This window comes from Pelodiscus sinensis, chromosome 14 (genome assembly GCF_049634645.1).
Source record: "Pelodiscus sinensis isolate JC-2024 chromosome 14, ASM4963464v1, whole genome shotgun sequence".
NCBI lineage: Eukaryota > Metazoa > Chordata > Testudines > Trionychidae > Pelodiscus > Pelodiscus sinensis.
Window position 1 is genome coordinate 30,349,948 of NC_134724.1, and position 15,958 is coordinate 30,365,905.

The 15,958-nt window shown below is 45.3% G+C and overlaps 1 protein-coding gene across 1 annotated transcript in view; it reads right to left on the bottom strand.

Moving 5' to 3' along the window:
• Window positions 1–15,958, bottom strand: part of MYO1E (myosin IE) — a 173,786-nt gene that overhangs the window by 95,959 nt on the left and 61,869 nt on the right. Inside the window, exons 2-4 of the mRNA XM_075897339.1 lie at window positions 9,650–9,793; window positions 2,741–2,830; window positions 1,309–1,403 (exon numbers count right to left, since the gene is read on the bottom strand). Of these exons, the coding sequence (XP_075753454.1) occupies window positions 1,309–1,403; window positions 2,741–2,830; window positions 9,650–9,793 (329 nt within the window). The remainder of the gene's footprint in view (window positions 1–1,308; window positions 1,404–2,740; window positions 2,831–9,649; window positions 9,794–15,958) is intronic.

Genomic DNA, 15,958 nt, shown 5'->3' on the forward strand with positions numbered 1-15,958 from the left:
TCTGTTTCACACTGTGGCATGCAATAAAATGGCAGAAAACCTTGCATGAGGCACAGTTTCATATATAAACACTCAGCTGCTGGCCCCTGCTCTGGCTCCTTTGAACCACTCCAGTGACACAAGAAGCCAAAGAAGTTCCCATACGTTTTCTTGGTCTGAGGAATCCTTGGCTGACACTAGTTCTTTGCCACATCTAAGGGCCCCTATCATAAGCGGGGAGTGGCCAAAGTATACTGGACTTGGTGATCCCTACAAGCCGGATGGCTCTTTGGGAGCTATTACAAACCTAGGTACTTTTCTGCTGATCTAAACCAAGGTGGCAACAAGAAAAGGAGAGTGAAAGACTTCCTGGGCACAGTTGAGCAGTCAGACCAAATTTTTTTTTGGTTCAGAGCAAAAGTTTAGATGCATTTTTTGATTAATGATGACTTTATAACAAACCAAGTAAGGTTCAGGGCATTTTTAAAAAGTGACACCTGAGTAGCAACCTCACACAGCATAACCCACTAATAATGTCCTCATATATAAGAAAACCCCTCTGGGAATGAAGTATAGAGGAAGTCCTGAATAGAGCAGATCAGAAAATTATGAAAAGCCATTTTTAAAATGACCTAGCATGGTTTTATTTGTAACTCTGTCTCTTTTGTATAAACATATGTTCTCCAGAGACTTTGCGGTTTTGGTAAGGGGAACCTTACCATGAGTCAGATATTGAGAAGGGGAAGGTTTTTTTTGTTAAACTACTAGCAAAGAACACTTTATAAAACAAAAATGAAGATCCAAAAAGTGTTAAAATGTGTTGAAAGGTCCTTTGTTCTTGAATGCAGTTGATTGCAAGTGTACAGTGCATTATAATTTTGCAGTGAGAAAGGACAGGAAGCCTATTTGTGGGTGATTACAATATATCTTGGTGGTATTACAAGGTAAAAGGCCAAAGACCAAGTGACTTTAACTACACAAGAAATACAAACATTCCTTGCTGGAATGTCTTGCTGTTTTTCTGAAACTGATTTTTTATATATAAAAACGTGGGAAAGCAGTAAGCTTGTACATTTACTGGGTATTCATAAATATGGTTATGATATCACTTGTAGCCAATTAGAAAGCTCCATGATATTTCCAGAGTTCTAAAGTAATTCCAAAATAAATAATACATCATCTATATCACATATCCCCACAAAACACACACACACTCATACAAATGTATAATTCTACATAATTATGGGAATCTAGCACTAAAATGAGATCCAGCCTCTTTCTGAGAAAGCTTGAAACTTACAGAAAAATAGGTGAACAGCTGTTTCTTACCTGATAATGACACACTGGTTTTCTCTGTCAATAATCATGTTTCTGTACATGTTGTCCGCTAGAGCATAGATATGAGGTGGATTTTCATACTGAGCCTGTGGGTATGTGGGGGAAATATAATGTACATTACAGACAGAATATTAAATACCACAGGGAAAAATATTGTAAGTATTTAGTATGGAAGAGTTTCTTGCTACAAAAGAAAATTCTGCATGTTAAATTCACCCAAATCAATAGTCATTGTCACTGTTGAGATTTGGTATTTATCCCTCAATCATAATTTTTGTTCTAGCTCAGGTATGTAAAAACCCTATTTTAAAAATGTAGAAAATGTAAATATGTATTTTGTTGAAGAGAAACTCACATCATTTATGCCCTTTTCAGAAGTGGCCTTAAGCTAACAAATAAACAGGCTACACCACTGCGCAGAGCCTCGCACTGATAGGCTACATCTGCCTCTTCCACCCCATTCAAACTGAATAGTATATGTAGTTTTCTGTCTATGGACATCCCAGATTCCATTGCAGCAGGAGACTGAATTACATATGTCCTAGTGTCCTCCTTCTGTCCCATACTCACAGTCCAATTTTCAAAACTGGCCTCTAAGGGTATGTCTACACTAGCCCCATAGTTCGATCTAGGGAGGCTAATGTAGGCATTCGAAGTTGCAAATGAAGTCCGGGATTTAAATATCCCGGGCTTTATTTGCATCTTCCCGTCCAGTCACCATTTTGAAATTTCACTAGTCCGGACTAACAGTTCATGGCTACACACGGCAAGGAGCTGGTAGTTCGAATTAATGCCCTAATTCGAACTACCTGTTATTCCTCCTGCAAGGAGGTTAACGGTAGTTCAAATTAGGGGCTTTAATTCGAACTACCGGCTCCCTGCCGCATGTAGCCACGGGCAGTTAGTCCGGACTAGTGAAATTTCAAAATGGCGACTGGACGGAAAGATGCATATAAAGCCCGGGATATTTAAATCCCGGGCTTCATTTGCAACTTTGAATGCCTACATTAGCCTCCCTAGTTCGAACTAGGGGGCTAGTGTAGACATACCCTGAGTTTGGTTGCCTATGTGTTTTGGTGCATTAGAGATCTAAGGTGTAGTGTAGATAGCTGGTGACAAATTCCCCTTTTGAAGAGGAACTCTCTGCTGGGGGAAATCTGATTTTGATCAAACTTAAATCAATAAATGAATCTGTTGTGCCAGTTTAACTCTGTCTTGGTGAATCCAGCATGTAAATGGAGGAAAAAGCAGATGCAGCATCTTATTAAAATTAGATGCTGCGTGCAAACTCAGTTACTCTGAACTAGTAAGTTTCACTACCACCCAAAGCAGTCAACATCTATTCTCATTAGTCCAAACAAAATGAGGAGAACCTTTACATACAAATGAATATCTGCAATATTTTATAGGAAACTTTACTTACAGCTCCTTGGTACATTTCAATTTCCTTTTCTCCAAAGTATGGCATCTGTTTGAAAGGATTCACAGAGATTAACACAGATCCAATATATGTCTGTATTTGAGAGCAGTTAAGGTTTATGAGACACCTCAGTAGCTAATATTTACTAAAGCATTACCTCATCAATGGGGATGTATTGCATAATATTTTGATCTATAAATACCTATCAATAAAACAAAGCTTTAAGAAAACAATTGGGTTTTGCCATCAAAGCCTTTAAATAGCTACAGGTGAACCTCTCCAGTCTGGCACTCTTGGGTCCAGCAACACCTGTGGTCTGGCATGATTTTATTTAGGCAGATATCCAGATCCTAATAGCAGAAGGTAGGTTTGTGGGGAAGATGTGTCTTCCCTGGCTGCATCCCTACAAACCTGCCTGAGTGCAGGGTGGCAGTAGGGAGATCTGCAGTCCACACACAAAGGCTTTCTATGGTGAGTGATGGTGCTGGACCCTACAGAGTTGCAAACCTTTCCCCACGCTTTCCACAAATTGGGGCTGAGCACATCCTAGTGCTTCCTTCCTTATGCACGGTCCCAGAGCAGGTGCAGCCTAGTGCAGGCAGGGAGAGTTACTGTGCAGCTACAGCACCTAGACTGCAACTCCTCTCCTGGCTACTGCTCAGCCCATAGCCTCCCCTTGCAGACCCACATCTCCAGAAGGAAGCACTGGGACATGCTGAGTGCTGGCTCCAGCCTGGTTTGTTGGACTGCAGTCAGAGAAGGCAAGTTTCAGCACATCCTTCTTTACGGGCAGCCCCAAAAAACTGCCTGCAGGGGGCACGCAACTTCCTAGTGCTTCTTCCTTCTCCGGCAGCAGCTTTGCAAGCTGTCTGTAGATAGAGCTAGGAGGTAGTAATAAGACATATAATATTACTAATATCCTAATCCCAGAAACAATGATGTTTAATGGGATGTGATTAGTTGCCTCTACTTCACTTCCTCTCCTCAACTGTTACACAATTGTGCTGTACGCTCTTACATAGCTGCAGTGTTTTACTGTAGAGAATCTAACAAATGGATGAATCAATTCCTCTGAGCGTGTGTAATGTATTTAGACATTTATTATGTACACATCTATGTGGTTTGTAAAACATTTTAGGATCCCTTGGAATGAAAAGTGTTATCTATTTATAAGGGGTGACTGATATTATTTTACAATCAGACCTAGTTTATTTGAGTTGGATTTAGCTCTCTAAGGCTATGTCTAGACTGCAGGCTTCTTTCGAAAGAGGCTCTTTCGAAAGCATCTTTCGAAAGAGCCTCTTTCGAAAGAGCGCGTCTAGACTACAATGCGCGGATCGAAAGATCGATCCGCTATTTCGAAAAAGAGCATCCAGACTGCTGGACGCTCTTTCGAAATTGAAAGCCACCTGGAACTGCTTCTGCCAGGGCATGGGGGCAGCATTTCCTTCCGGGTGCTGCCTGCCTGCCCTTTGCAGAGACGCGTGGTTAAAGGGACGCCCCTGAACACCCGTTGCTCTGCTCCTGCAGCTGCCTTTGCTGTCCCTCGAGGAATTAAGCAAGGCATTGCAGTGCTGGTTTGGAGTGCTCAGCTTCCTGGGACACCCCAGCAGCTTTTTTCTTTTGAGGTTTTTCTGCTTGCAGACCCTTTTTTTTTTTGCATGGAGCCAGAGCTGCTCCTGGGCAGGCGATGACCCCACACCACCATACTGCAGCTGTTGCTGCATCTGCATGACACTGTCATGAGGCTACTTCCCGAGCTGCTCCCAGACCAGAGGTACGAGGGGTTCCTCCGTCAAGCAGCCGCACTGCCCTTGCCTCCTAACTTTTTCGTGGACAGGCGTGTTTGGAGGTTTGACACCAGCTCTGACTGGTGGGACTGGCTCGTGATGGAGATCTGGGATGACCAAGACTGGCTACGGAACTTCAGGATGAAAAAGACCACTTTCCAGGAGCTCTGTACCTGGCTTGCCCCTGCTCTGCAACGGCAAGACACCCACCTGCGGCCCGCCATCCCCCTGGAAAAGAGGATCGCCATTGCCCCCTGGAAGCTGGCAACCCCCGACAGCTACCGCTCCGTGGGACACCAATTTGGCGTAGGGAGATCTACTGTCGGGGCCGTCTTGATGGAGGTAAGTCATTGTCTGGGGACAGTCACAGTTTGGGGTGGGGGGAAGGGAGACTGTCAGGAAGGGCCAAGTGGAGTGGGAGTGGGAGGGAGCTCCTCCACTCACCCTGAATTGTGGGGGGGGGGGGGGGGGTTCTGAGGAGGGAATTCCCGGGGTGTTTGAGAGGGAAGGTGGGCGGTGGGTTCTCCTCCTAAGAGATAAGGCACCCCTTCTAACATTTTGTTGTCTGTCTCGTTCTGCAGGTGGTGAGGGCCATCAATTCGGAGCTGCTCAACAGGCTCATCTGTCTACCAGATCTGGACAGCGTCATGGCCGGCTTTGCTGCCCTCGGCTTCCCCAATTGCGGAGGAGCGCTCGATGGGACACACATTGCAATCCGTGCACCGCCCCATCGAGCAGCCCAATTCATAAACAGAAAGGGCTACTTTTCTATGGTCCTCCAGGCCCTGGTCGACCATCGTGGCCAGTTTTTGGACATTTGTGTTGGGTGGTCAGGGCAGGCACACGATGCCCGCATCTTCAGAAACTCGTACCTCTACCGGAGGCTTCAAGCAGGAACATTTTTCCCCCATCGCCAGTTTGCGGTTGGGGATGTGCACATGCCGGTGTGCATAGTGGCTGATGCCGCCTATCCCCTGATGCTGTGGCTGATGAAGCCCTACACCGGCCACCTGGATGCGAGCAAGGAGCAGTTTAATGCTCGCCTTAACCGGGCTCACAACTAGGTGGAATGTGCGTTTGGCCGTTTAAAGGGCAGATTCCGGTGCTTGCTCACACGCCTCGACATGGGGGAGAGCAACATCCCTGAGGTGGTGGCTGCGTGTTGCGTCCTCCATAACCTCGTGGAGAGGAAAGGTGATGCCTTCCTACCAGGGTGGGGTAGAGCTGCTGATGCCCAGGAGAGGCTCTTTGCCCAGCCCCGGACAGCTGCCATCCGCCAGGCTCACTGGTCTGCTGTTGGCATCCGGGAGGCCCTCCGGGAGCAATTCTCCAGTGGAGGCCACTGAGACTGAGTGCACTGAGGGGCTTCTGCCTGGGGACTGGGCCCTGGCCCAATAGAAGCTTCCCTCCACAACCCATCTCCTGACCCTGTTTGGACACATCACTTATACCAGGGTGTGTTTCAAAATAAAATGATCTGTTTACTTTTTGTACATATTATCAAACAATAGTATAAATGTTGCAAACATAACAAAATTTTTTTTCATTTTTGTTGTTGACAAAACTATTTACAATAAAGAAACATTTTATTGAACTCTTTGTTTAACTGGGGTGATGGGGGTGCTTGAAACCTGGAGGGGGGAAGGGGATCAGGTTGAACGGTGCTTGCCAGACTTCCCTCTCCTGCCTGGGCCTCGTGTTTGGGGTGCTCCACGGCTGCGGGATCGGGTGGTGCACCTGTCGGTTGGCTGGCTGGGGTGCTCTTGGGACGTGGAAGCCTGGGGGAGAGGAGGGCCAGGGGGAGAGAGGGGCTGGGGAGCTGGGGGGGCTGGGTGAGAGGGAGGTCCAAGGGGGGAAAGGGCTGCTGTTGTGGAAGGGGGGTTTGGTGGGGTGGGGTCATGGGGTGCTGGAGGAGCAGGACCAGGCACAGCAGCAGGCAAGCCGCTGACCTCCCTCAGAGTGGCGCACAGGACCGTGTGCTGCAGGACCAGCTCGTTCATGAGCCGGTCACGCCAGCGATCCTCTGCCTCCGCCCTCTCTCGCAGGATGGAGTTCTGCTCCTGCACGGCCTCAACGTGCTGCCTCAGGATGTCCGCATAGACACGCCTGTGTCTGCGGCTCCCATGTCCCCGAGATGTAGATGGAGATGGAGGTGGGGCTGGGGTGCTGCGGCCCTCTTCCACGGCTGGTCCGGCTGTGGAGGAAAAGAAGAAGACACAATCAGTCCTAAAAACTGGACTCTGTAGCACTTAAAATACTAACAGGATGGTTTATTAGGGGATGAGCTTTCCTGGGCCAGACCCACTTCCTCAGATCAGAGTAACACGGCTACATTTCTATCACAATCAGTCATGTGTGCAACAGCTGTCCAAAAGGGCATGCCCTCTCCCTTGAGACAGGGGAAGCAGACATTCTGAAGGTCACACTGTGTGTGTGTGTGTGTGTGTGTGTGTGTGTGAGAGACCTGGGCATCAGCCTGAGCATGACAGGTTTCCCTTGTGCATCACCCACTGTGCACCCACCTACCTCCCCCCCCCCCCGGGTGTGACACAACCTCACTGTACTCACCTGCTGCTTCCTCTCCTGCGCCAGATGACGCCTGGGAGGCCTCTGAGGTCTGGGTGACTGGCTCCAAGGTGGTGAGGGTCGCCGTCTCCTCGCTGTCCTCCTCCTCTTCTGGGACCATGTCCCCGTCTCCAGAGTGCTCTAGCTCCTGCTCTGGAGCGTCCACCACGGGGTCTGCCAGTCCAGACTGTACAAACCTCCGTGGTGTGCGTGCTTCTGCACTGCCACCCAGGATCTGGTCCAGCTCTGGGTAGTAGGGGCAGTAGTGGGGGGCTGCCCCAGACCGGGAGCTCTCCTCCCTGGCCTTAACGTACCCCTGGCGCAGCTCTTTCACCTTTGAGCGCACCTGGTCCTGGGTGCGGGGGTAGTGGCCCTTCTGGGCCAGGGCTTCAGCCATGCGGCCATAAATGTCAGCGTTTCGCCGCTGGCTTTTGAGGGCCTGTAAGGCCTCCTCCTCTCCCCACAGCTCCAGCAGGCTCTTTATCTCTGCGCCAGACCAGGATGGTGCCCGGCACTTGGAGCCCTTGGCTGGGTCCCCAGAAGGCTCGGTGGAAGGGCCAGGACGGTCTTGGGGCTGGGACATGCTGCAGCAAAGTAGCCGTGTGCTCTGGCTCCTTGTCTGCAACAAGTGTCTGTGAGGGTGCCTATCCCTTTAAGGAATGGCTGCAGCCAGGAACCACAGACTTGCAACCCATGGCCCAGATTGTCCACCAGGGCTTCTTCCTGGAGGCCAATTCTTTCGAAAGAAAGGGCTCCCCCCGTCCAGACTCACGTTCTTTCGACGGATCTCCCTCGAAAAAGGCGTTCTTCCTCGTAAAATTAGGTGTACAGCCGTCGAAAGAAAAGCCGCGTTCTTTTGATTTAATTTCGAAAGAACGCGGCTTGAGTCTGGACGCAGGGGAAGTTCTTTCGAAAAAAGGCTACTTTTTTCGAAAGAACCCCTGAGTCTGGACACGGCCTAAGTGTAAGAATCCAGTACATTAAGGATTTCAGATTCTATTTTGCAATTTGGAACTGTCCATGGGTAAACAATCTACTATTTAAACACTCCATACCCCAGAATTGTAGAATTAGTATTTAATGTGCTACATAAAAATCTATTGTTATGAATAATAGCTGCAAAATGATGTCATGTTAGGCAGCAAGGAAATAAAAGCTAATGAACATAATTTCTGTATTGTGAATTTGCAACACTCCTGTTTTACATTTATGGATTTAATTCAAAGAATGACAACATCCAGGGCACCAGTATGGTAAACCACGCATTCATTGTGTCAGCATAAACATACATAACGATAGTTTTCTGCTGACAAACAATGTCAGCATTTAGTGGAAAGATTCAGTAATCTCTGCCTTCAATGGCACAGACCTAATGTTCATTCATGGAGGGACACATTAACAATTGATCACTAGTTTAAAAATAAATAAATAAATACATAAATAAAAGCCTATATAAACTGGAGCGGAATAAAAAGGGACTACTATATATACATATGTATGTATCTCCATGATCTTGTATTTACTACAAGAATACAGTAGTCTTGTATTTACTACAAGAATCTGAAATCTAATGGGTCTGATTTAACCATGAATCCTTCTGAAAAACACTTAATAATGCTCTTTGTTGGATAATTTTAATACAAATGCTATATTTTTCTAAGAAGAAAATGAAGTATCCAATGTGCTTTCATCAGCGCAAAACACAGAACTAAAAAATTAGCAAGTGTAACCCAAGATAGACAAAATGTTGTTTGCTATTAACTGGAAGAATACTATCTCTTGGCTGTAACATTTTGCTCTGAGTCTAAAGCATTTTGCTTAGTATAAGGTAACCGCATAGGGAAATTCGGAATACAGGACACCAACGGGGGGGGCTGCTGGCTCTCAGGGCTTAAGGCCCATGGGTGGGGGGAGTTGCCAGTGCTCAGGGCTTCAGCCCTATAGAGTGGGAGGGGAGCTGCCAGTGCTCAGGGCTTCACGCCTGCAGGAGAGGGAGGGGATAAGGGCTTCCAGTGCGCAGGACTTCAGCCCCACAGTGAGGGGGAGGGAATCCACCAGCACTCAGGGCTTCATCCCTATGAGGGAGAGGGGAGCCACCAGTGTGCAGGGCTTCAGCCCTGCAGGGGGCAAGGGGAGGAGGTGCCAGCACTCGGGGCTCTAGTGGCTGAAGCTCAGAGTAATGGCGGCTCCCCTCCCATCCTACCCCGCTGCAGGGATGAAGTTTTCTTTCACAGCATGCAGCGTGGGGAGGAGAGAGGAGCCCTGAGCACTGGCAGCTTCTCCCCCATCCCCTGCCGGGGAAAAAAGGACAATGTGCCCATTTAAAAAAAAAAAAAAGTCAGGACACCAGGAGGAGGCCTTAAATAAGGGTTTGTCCTGGTAAAAATGGGACAGATGACCACCCTAGTTTAATACCACATAACTTTTCATATGAAATGCTCAGCATCGTTGAGCAATCTTCTTTCATGGAGATACATACATATGTATATATAGTAGTCTTATATTCTGTATCTGCAAGCCCACACTGCCCCAGTAAAAACATGCCCATAAAGGATACAAAAATATAATCATCCATGTATCGTTTCTTTAGATTCTCCACTATAGAATCCTCTGTGATTTTGGAGAGAAGAACCATATCATCCACTCCGCTGTGCTTGACATTGTGACTCTGCCAATGATACCGGTAGTGCACCTTGCTCCCCTGTAAAATAATTTAATATGGATTGAAATGATACAGAGTTCTCATTAGCTTCAAAAATTGACTTCAGTTCATTCACATGCTGACCCCAAAATATTTTCTCACATTAAAAATCATCCACATCTTACAGTCAGAGACAAGTAAAAAGGCATCTCTCTGCATGTGTTAACTTCAAAATTTTCAGTAAATAATTCAAGCACTCATCAATCTATTTAAGCTGACAAAGAGAAGGTTACGAGGTTATTTGATCATAGTGGACATGAATCTATACTGGGAAGAGATTTACAGTAACACACAGTTCTTTAATCTAGCTAAGCAAAGCATAATGAGATTCAATGACTGAAAACAGAACTTCAAAAATAAAATAAAATAAAATAAAATAAAATAATGCCAAAAACCATGCAATAAATAAGGTGCAAATATTTAACAATTACACTAATTGACCATTGGAATGATTAACTAGCAATATAGTAGATTCTCCATTACTTTAAGTCAAGACTAAATATTTTTCTAAATGAATTAAATTCAAACAGAAGTTATTAATTTGCAGAAATTATTGGGTGAAGTTTTATGGATTGCGTAATGCAGGAGGTCAGATGGTTTAATCATAATCCCTACTCATCTTAAAATCTATGAATTCTTTAATTTAGATTTGTAAAGAAAGAGGCACATGCTAGCCATAGCCCAACTATGTAGTCCTCATATGTGAAAAATCTTCTTGCATGTGACTGGTGCTTTGCCTTTACACAATGCTTTTGGAAAACAGTGATTTTGGAAGCATTTTAAAAATGAAGGAACCAATTAATTTTTGGAAGATATTTTAAGCCATATGACTAAAAGATCAATTGAGGGTCAGGATATTTGAGAACATGAGATGAACTGAACCAGAAGTCCAACAAAAAGCATAATTTCCCTCAGCATATTCATCAGCTATTTGGGATATTATCTTTGGAAAACTGGACTGGCAGAGTAGATACACAAAGAGGTACAGAATCAAGAAAAATACAAGAAAATGGCCGTCATTTCAAAACTATTCAGATTGTGGTTTAATATTAGACACAGAAGGAACAATTATGCTTTAATTGAAGTCAATAATAAAACTCACACTGAATTCAGTGAGAGCAGGATCGGGTCCAGGAAGCCAACACAGATGGAAAATGAGTAAAATACTGGAAGATTTTACATGAGCCCGAAACTGTTGTTGAATACATTTTGGTCATGTATATTGGGAGGCCAGAACATTTTTTTCACAAAAGCAACACAAAACAGCAAGAAAGCAGGATAAGCAGCACTTGGAAAGATCATCTTATAATTTAAAACCACTTTCCACATTACTTACAAATATGCATTTAGATTAGATTAGGATGTCTCAGTTTGGATCCAAAAAGGACACTTACAAGCAAACAGAAGAAGGAGCACACAAATAACCTAATGACAAAACGTAATTAGAAACAAAAGCATGAGTGTGCAAGATATTTTAGCAGGATAAAATAATTTGCTTCAGATTAATATTGTATCACATTTAAATTGGGGGTTTCACCAGTATCATTGAAACTTCATTAAAGCCATCGAGAGGAGTGCCAGCATGATCGGAAAATCCAGCAGGTCACAGCCCAACCTTACCAGCAGCTCTGCCAAAATAAATAGATGCCATATCTAACATTCTCTCCCTGTACCTGGTCAGCTTGGGCCAGAGAGATGGAGACATAGCCCTGCCCTAACCCCACCCTTCCCGAGAATGCTAGCTCCAGTAGCACAGTGATGCTGTTCCTAGCTACATCAGGCCACTAGGGCACAAGATCTGTGAGCTTCTTTGTGCCCTCGTTCCATCATTATTGCTCAGCCATGCAGGAGTACTCACAATATGTCCCTTAACTTTATATATTACAACTTGACTTGAATTGTATACAACCGTGTATAACAGGTATTACTGAACACTTGACTAACCCTATGCACGCATTTAGGGTGTGTCTGCCTTCTGCATCTTTTTGTAGCAACATTTACTATTATAGATTTATTGTAACACTTGATAAAACTTTTATCCACTTTCCCATACGCTCATAATTAAGGTTAGTTTGTTAGCCCAGTTTTACCATAGTCCTCCATGCACACGTTCTAAGTAATATCCACAAGTTCTTATAAGACTAGTACAGGGTTCCCAAACTGTGCTATGTGGGCTTTGTGCTCCATCCATTCACTTCACAACGATTTTAAAGCATGTTGTACATGAATCAGTATAAGTTTGGGAGCCACTGAGTTAGCTAACCTGTCACAAAACACAATGGAGACAAGGCATATCTGTTTTAGTGAGAGGTAACAAAGGCAATCATCATGTGGGAGTGGGTATGACCTCACTTAGATAACTTGGAGTAAGCACTTTGTCTCCACTTAGGACTTTACAGTGATAACATCTTTGCATCAGTGAAGACAAATAGCTGTTAAAGGGGGAGCTTGGCAGATTTAAACAAACCTCAGCCTGCACTCAAGTTTTCAAAATCACAGGCTGGAAGCGAGCCCCAGGAGACCCAAGAGTTTAATTACCTAGCTACCTGGGGGCCTCTCAGCAACTTTGAAAGATGTTTTCCAAAAACAATGCTTGAAGTAGAATTAGGAACTGAGATTGGGCAAGGAAACAGGAATAAACTATGTGTACTGCTTTGTTGTCAGCTTTTATTTTTCATTTTGTTGCTGTTCCAGGCTTATGATCAGACCTTCTTTGCATTCTCACAAGAATATTTGAGGGTGATATAACAACTTCCTGTATGCTAACAGTCTGCTGTTAGATGTACTCCACTTTAGGAATACCAATGTAATAGCTAGCACATTGAACTCAATTGTTAGACTGAAATCTGACAACAACAGCAGACATCAGTGATGATAGCCTTCTGCTCAATTTTATAGTTATTCCTGTTATAAATGCTTTGAAACAATCAAACCTGTAAACAAGATATAAATTAAGATTAAGATGCAGTTTTCATTTTTCCGATCTCTCAAGTGACAGACAATAAGATTATTCTACAGACACTTCAAATAAGCTTCAGGGAGCAGCCGAGTTAGTCTGTACAGGATAAACTTAAAAAACAACAAATAGTCTGGTAGCACTTTAAAGACTAACAAAACATGTAGATGTTATCATGCACTTTCGTGGGCACAGCTCACTTCTTCAGATGAGCAGCTGTTAGAGGTACTACACTTTAGGAATACCTAAATATCTAAAGCAGAAGCTTCAGCAAGTAGCTGAGTTCATCTGTACAGGATAAACTTAAAAAACAACAAATGGTCTGGTAGCACTTTATAGACTAACAAAACTTGTTAGTCTATAAAGTGCTACCAGACCACCTGGATCTAACTAAAGCATTTTTTAAATTCTTTGTGGATCTAACTAAAGCATTTGACTCTGTCAGTTTTGAGGGCCTCTGGAAGATTATGGCCAAATTTGGATGCCCAGATACCTTCATTGAAATGGTGAAGCAGTTCCATGACGGCATGCTTGCCAGAGTCCAAGATTGTGGCAATTATTCAGAACCATTCACAGTCACAAATGGTGTGAAACAGGGATGCGTCCTGGCCCCCAGTCTCTTCAGCCTTATGTTCTCTGCTGTGCTGATTGATGCCTTTAGAGAAAACAATGTCAGGATCGACTTGCGCTACCATTTTATTTAACATGAGGAGGCTTCAGACCAGAACCAAGGTTCAGGTGGAGACCATTCGTGACTTTCTATTTGAGGATGACTGCGCCCTCAACTCAGGTATGCAAGCAGGCATGCAACACTGCACGAATCTATTTTCCTCAGCGTGCATGAGCTTCGGCCTCACAATATCCACCAAAAAAAACAACGTTCTGCATCAGCCCACTCCTGGCTGTGACTACACTGAGCCATCCATCACTGTCAATGGCCAGAAGCTCGATAATGTGGACAAGTTTACATATCTTGGCAGCACTCTATCGAAGGCAGCCAACATCAACGAGGAGGTGAATACTAGAATCACCAGAGCCAGTGCAGCTTTTGGAAGGCTTCAACTTAATGTTTGGAATCGAAGAGGCATTAAGACTGAGACCAAGCTAAAAGTCTACTCGGTGGTTGTCTTGCCCACCCTCCTCTATGCTTGTGAGACCTGGACTGTATATAGTCGTCATGCGAAATAGCTGAATCACTTCCACCTGAACTGTCTACGGAAACTGCTGAAGTTAAGATGGCAGTATAAAGTTCCAGTTACTGATGTTCTTCTACAGGCTAATATGACAAGCATTCACACCATGCTTTGCAAGGCACAACTCAGATGGGCTGGCCATGTTGTGCGCATGTCCGATGATCGATTGCCCAAGAAGATGCTCTATGATGAATTACAACACATCAAGCGATCTCTTGGAGGTCAAAAGAAGAGATTCAAAGACACCCTTAAGGCCTCCCTTAAGAACTGTAACATAGATCCTGGAAATTGGGAGAGTATTGCTGATGATCATTCCGCCTGGCACAGACAAATACATGATGGTGCAATAGCCCACGAACAAAAGAGACTGCATTATGCTGCAGAGAAATGTCTTCTTCGCAAGTCCAGGGCTGGTATCTTCTCTTCCTCAGGTCGGCAGTCCGATCTTTCATGTCCCCACTGTAACCATCAATTTCGGACTCGGATTGGACTAATCAGCCATCTCCGAACCCACCCCCAACTAAACTGATGACACTGGGTGGTCCTCATCGACCTCGATGGACGAACAGCACCAGACCACCTAAAGTGCAGTACCTTTAACAGCAGTGCGCTGTGCCCACGAAAGTTCATGATACCATCTACATGTTTTATTAGTCTTTAAAGGGCTACCATACTATTTGTTGTTTTTTAAGTTACTTCAGATAAGGCTATTTGAATCTTCAATGTGACAGAAGGTGGCAAAGACAGTAAAGCACTGAAGTCCACAATTTTATAACTGTTGTCACTTGTACAGCATAATTGAAATGCTGACTATGTAAGGGTATGTCTACACTACAGCGCTAATTCGAACTAACTTAGTTCGAATTAGTTAATTCGAACTAAGCTAATTCGAACTAACGCATCTAGAACTAAAAACTAGTTCGAATTAGTGTTTTGCTAATTCGAACTAGCATGTCCACATTAAGTGGACCCTGAACTGGGGTTAAGGATGGCCGGAAGCAGTGCCGGCAGGGCATCCGATGAGGACGTAGAGCGTGGAGATGCTGTCTCAGGCTAGCCGAGGGCTGTGCTTAAAGGGACCCGACCCCCACCCCGGACAGACAGTTCTCAGGGGTGCCCTGCTTGCAAAGCAGTCCTGGCTTGGAGTGCCCTGAGTGCCCACACTGGGCACATCACAGCACTCGGCCATCAGACTGGCTGCGCTTGCCGCTGGCTGCGATCTGGGGAGAGGGGGGAATTGGGGGGCTGCAGGAGAGCTTCCACCCCCAGAAGCCCGCAGAGCCAGTCCAGTCCTCCCGATCGGGGGCTCGTACCCCATTCCTCCCTCACCTCCTTCCACTTACCCTTCCCTAGCCCCCCTTCCTGATGTACAAAATAAAGAAAACGTGTGGTCAAAAATAGAATCTCTCTTTATTGAACAAAACTCGGGGAGACTGGGAAAAGGAGGTGGGAGAGGAGAAGAGAGAGGGTGGGAGAGGGGAGGGAAACTAAAATGATCAGAGGTTTGGAAGAGGTCCCATATGAAGAGAGGCTAAAGTGACTGGGACTTTTCAGTTTAGAAAAGAGGAGACTGAGGGGGGATAGAATAGAGGTCTATAAAAGCATGAGTGGGGTGGAGAGGGTGCATACAGAAAAGTTCTTCATTAGTTCCCATAATAGAAGGACTAGAGGACACCAAAGGAAAGGAATGGGTAGCAGGCTTCAAACTAGTAACAGAAAGTTGTTCTTCCCAAAGCAAAGAGTCAACCTGTGGAACTCCTTGCTGCAGGAGGCTGTGAAGGCTACAACTAGAACAGAGTTTAAAGAGAAGTGAGATAAAGTCATGGAGATTGAGTCCATGGAGTGGTATTAGCCAGGGGGTAGAAGTGGTGTCCCTGCCCAAAGTTTGTGGAAGGCTGGAGAGGGATGGCATGAGACAAATGGCTTGGTCACTGTCGTCGGTCCATCTCCTCCAGGGTCCCTAGGGTTGGCCGCTGTCGGCAGACAGGCTACTGGGCTAGATGGATCTTTGGTCTG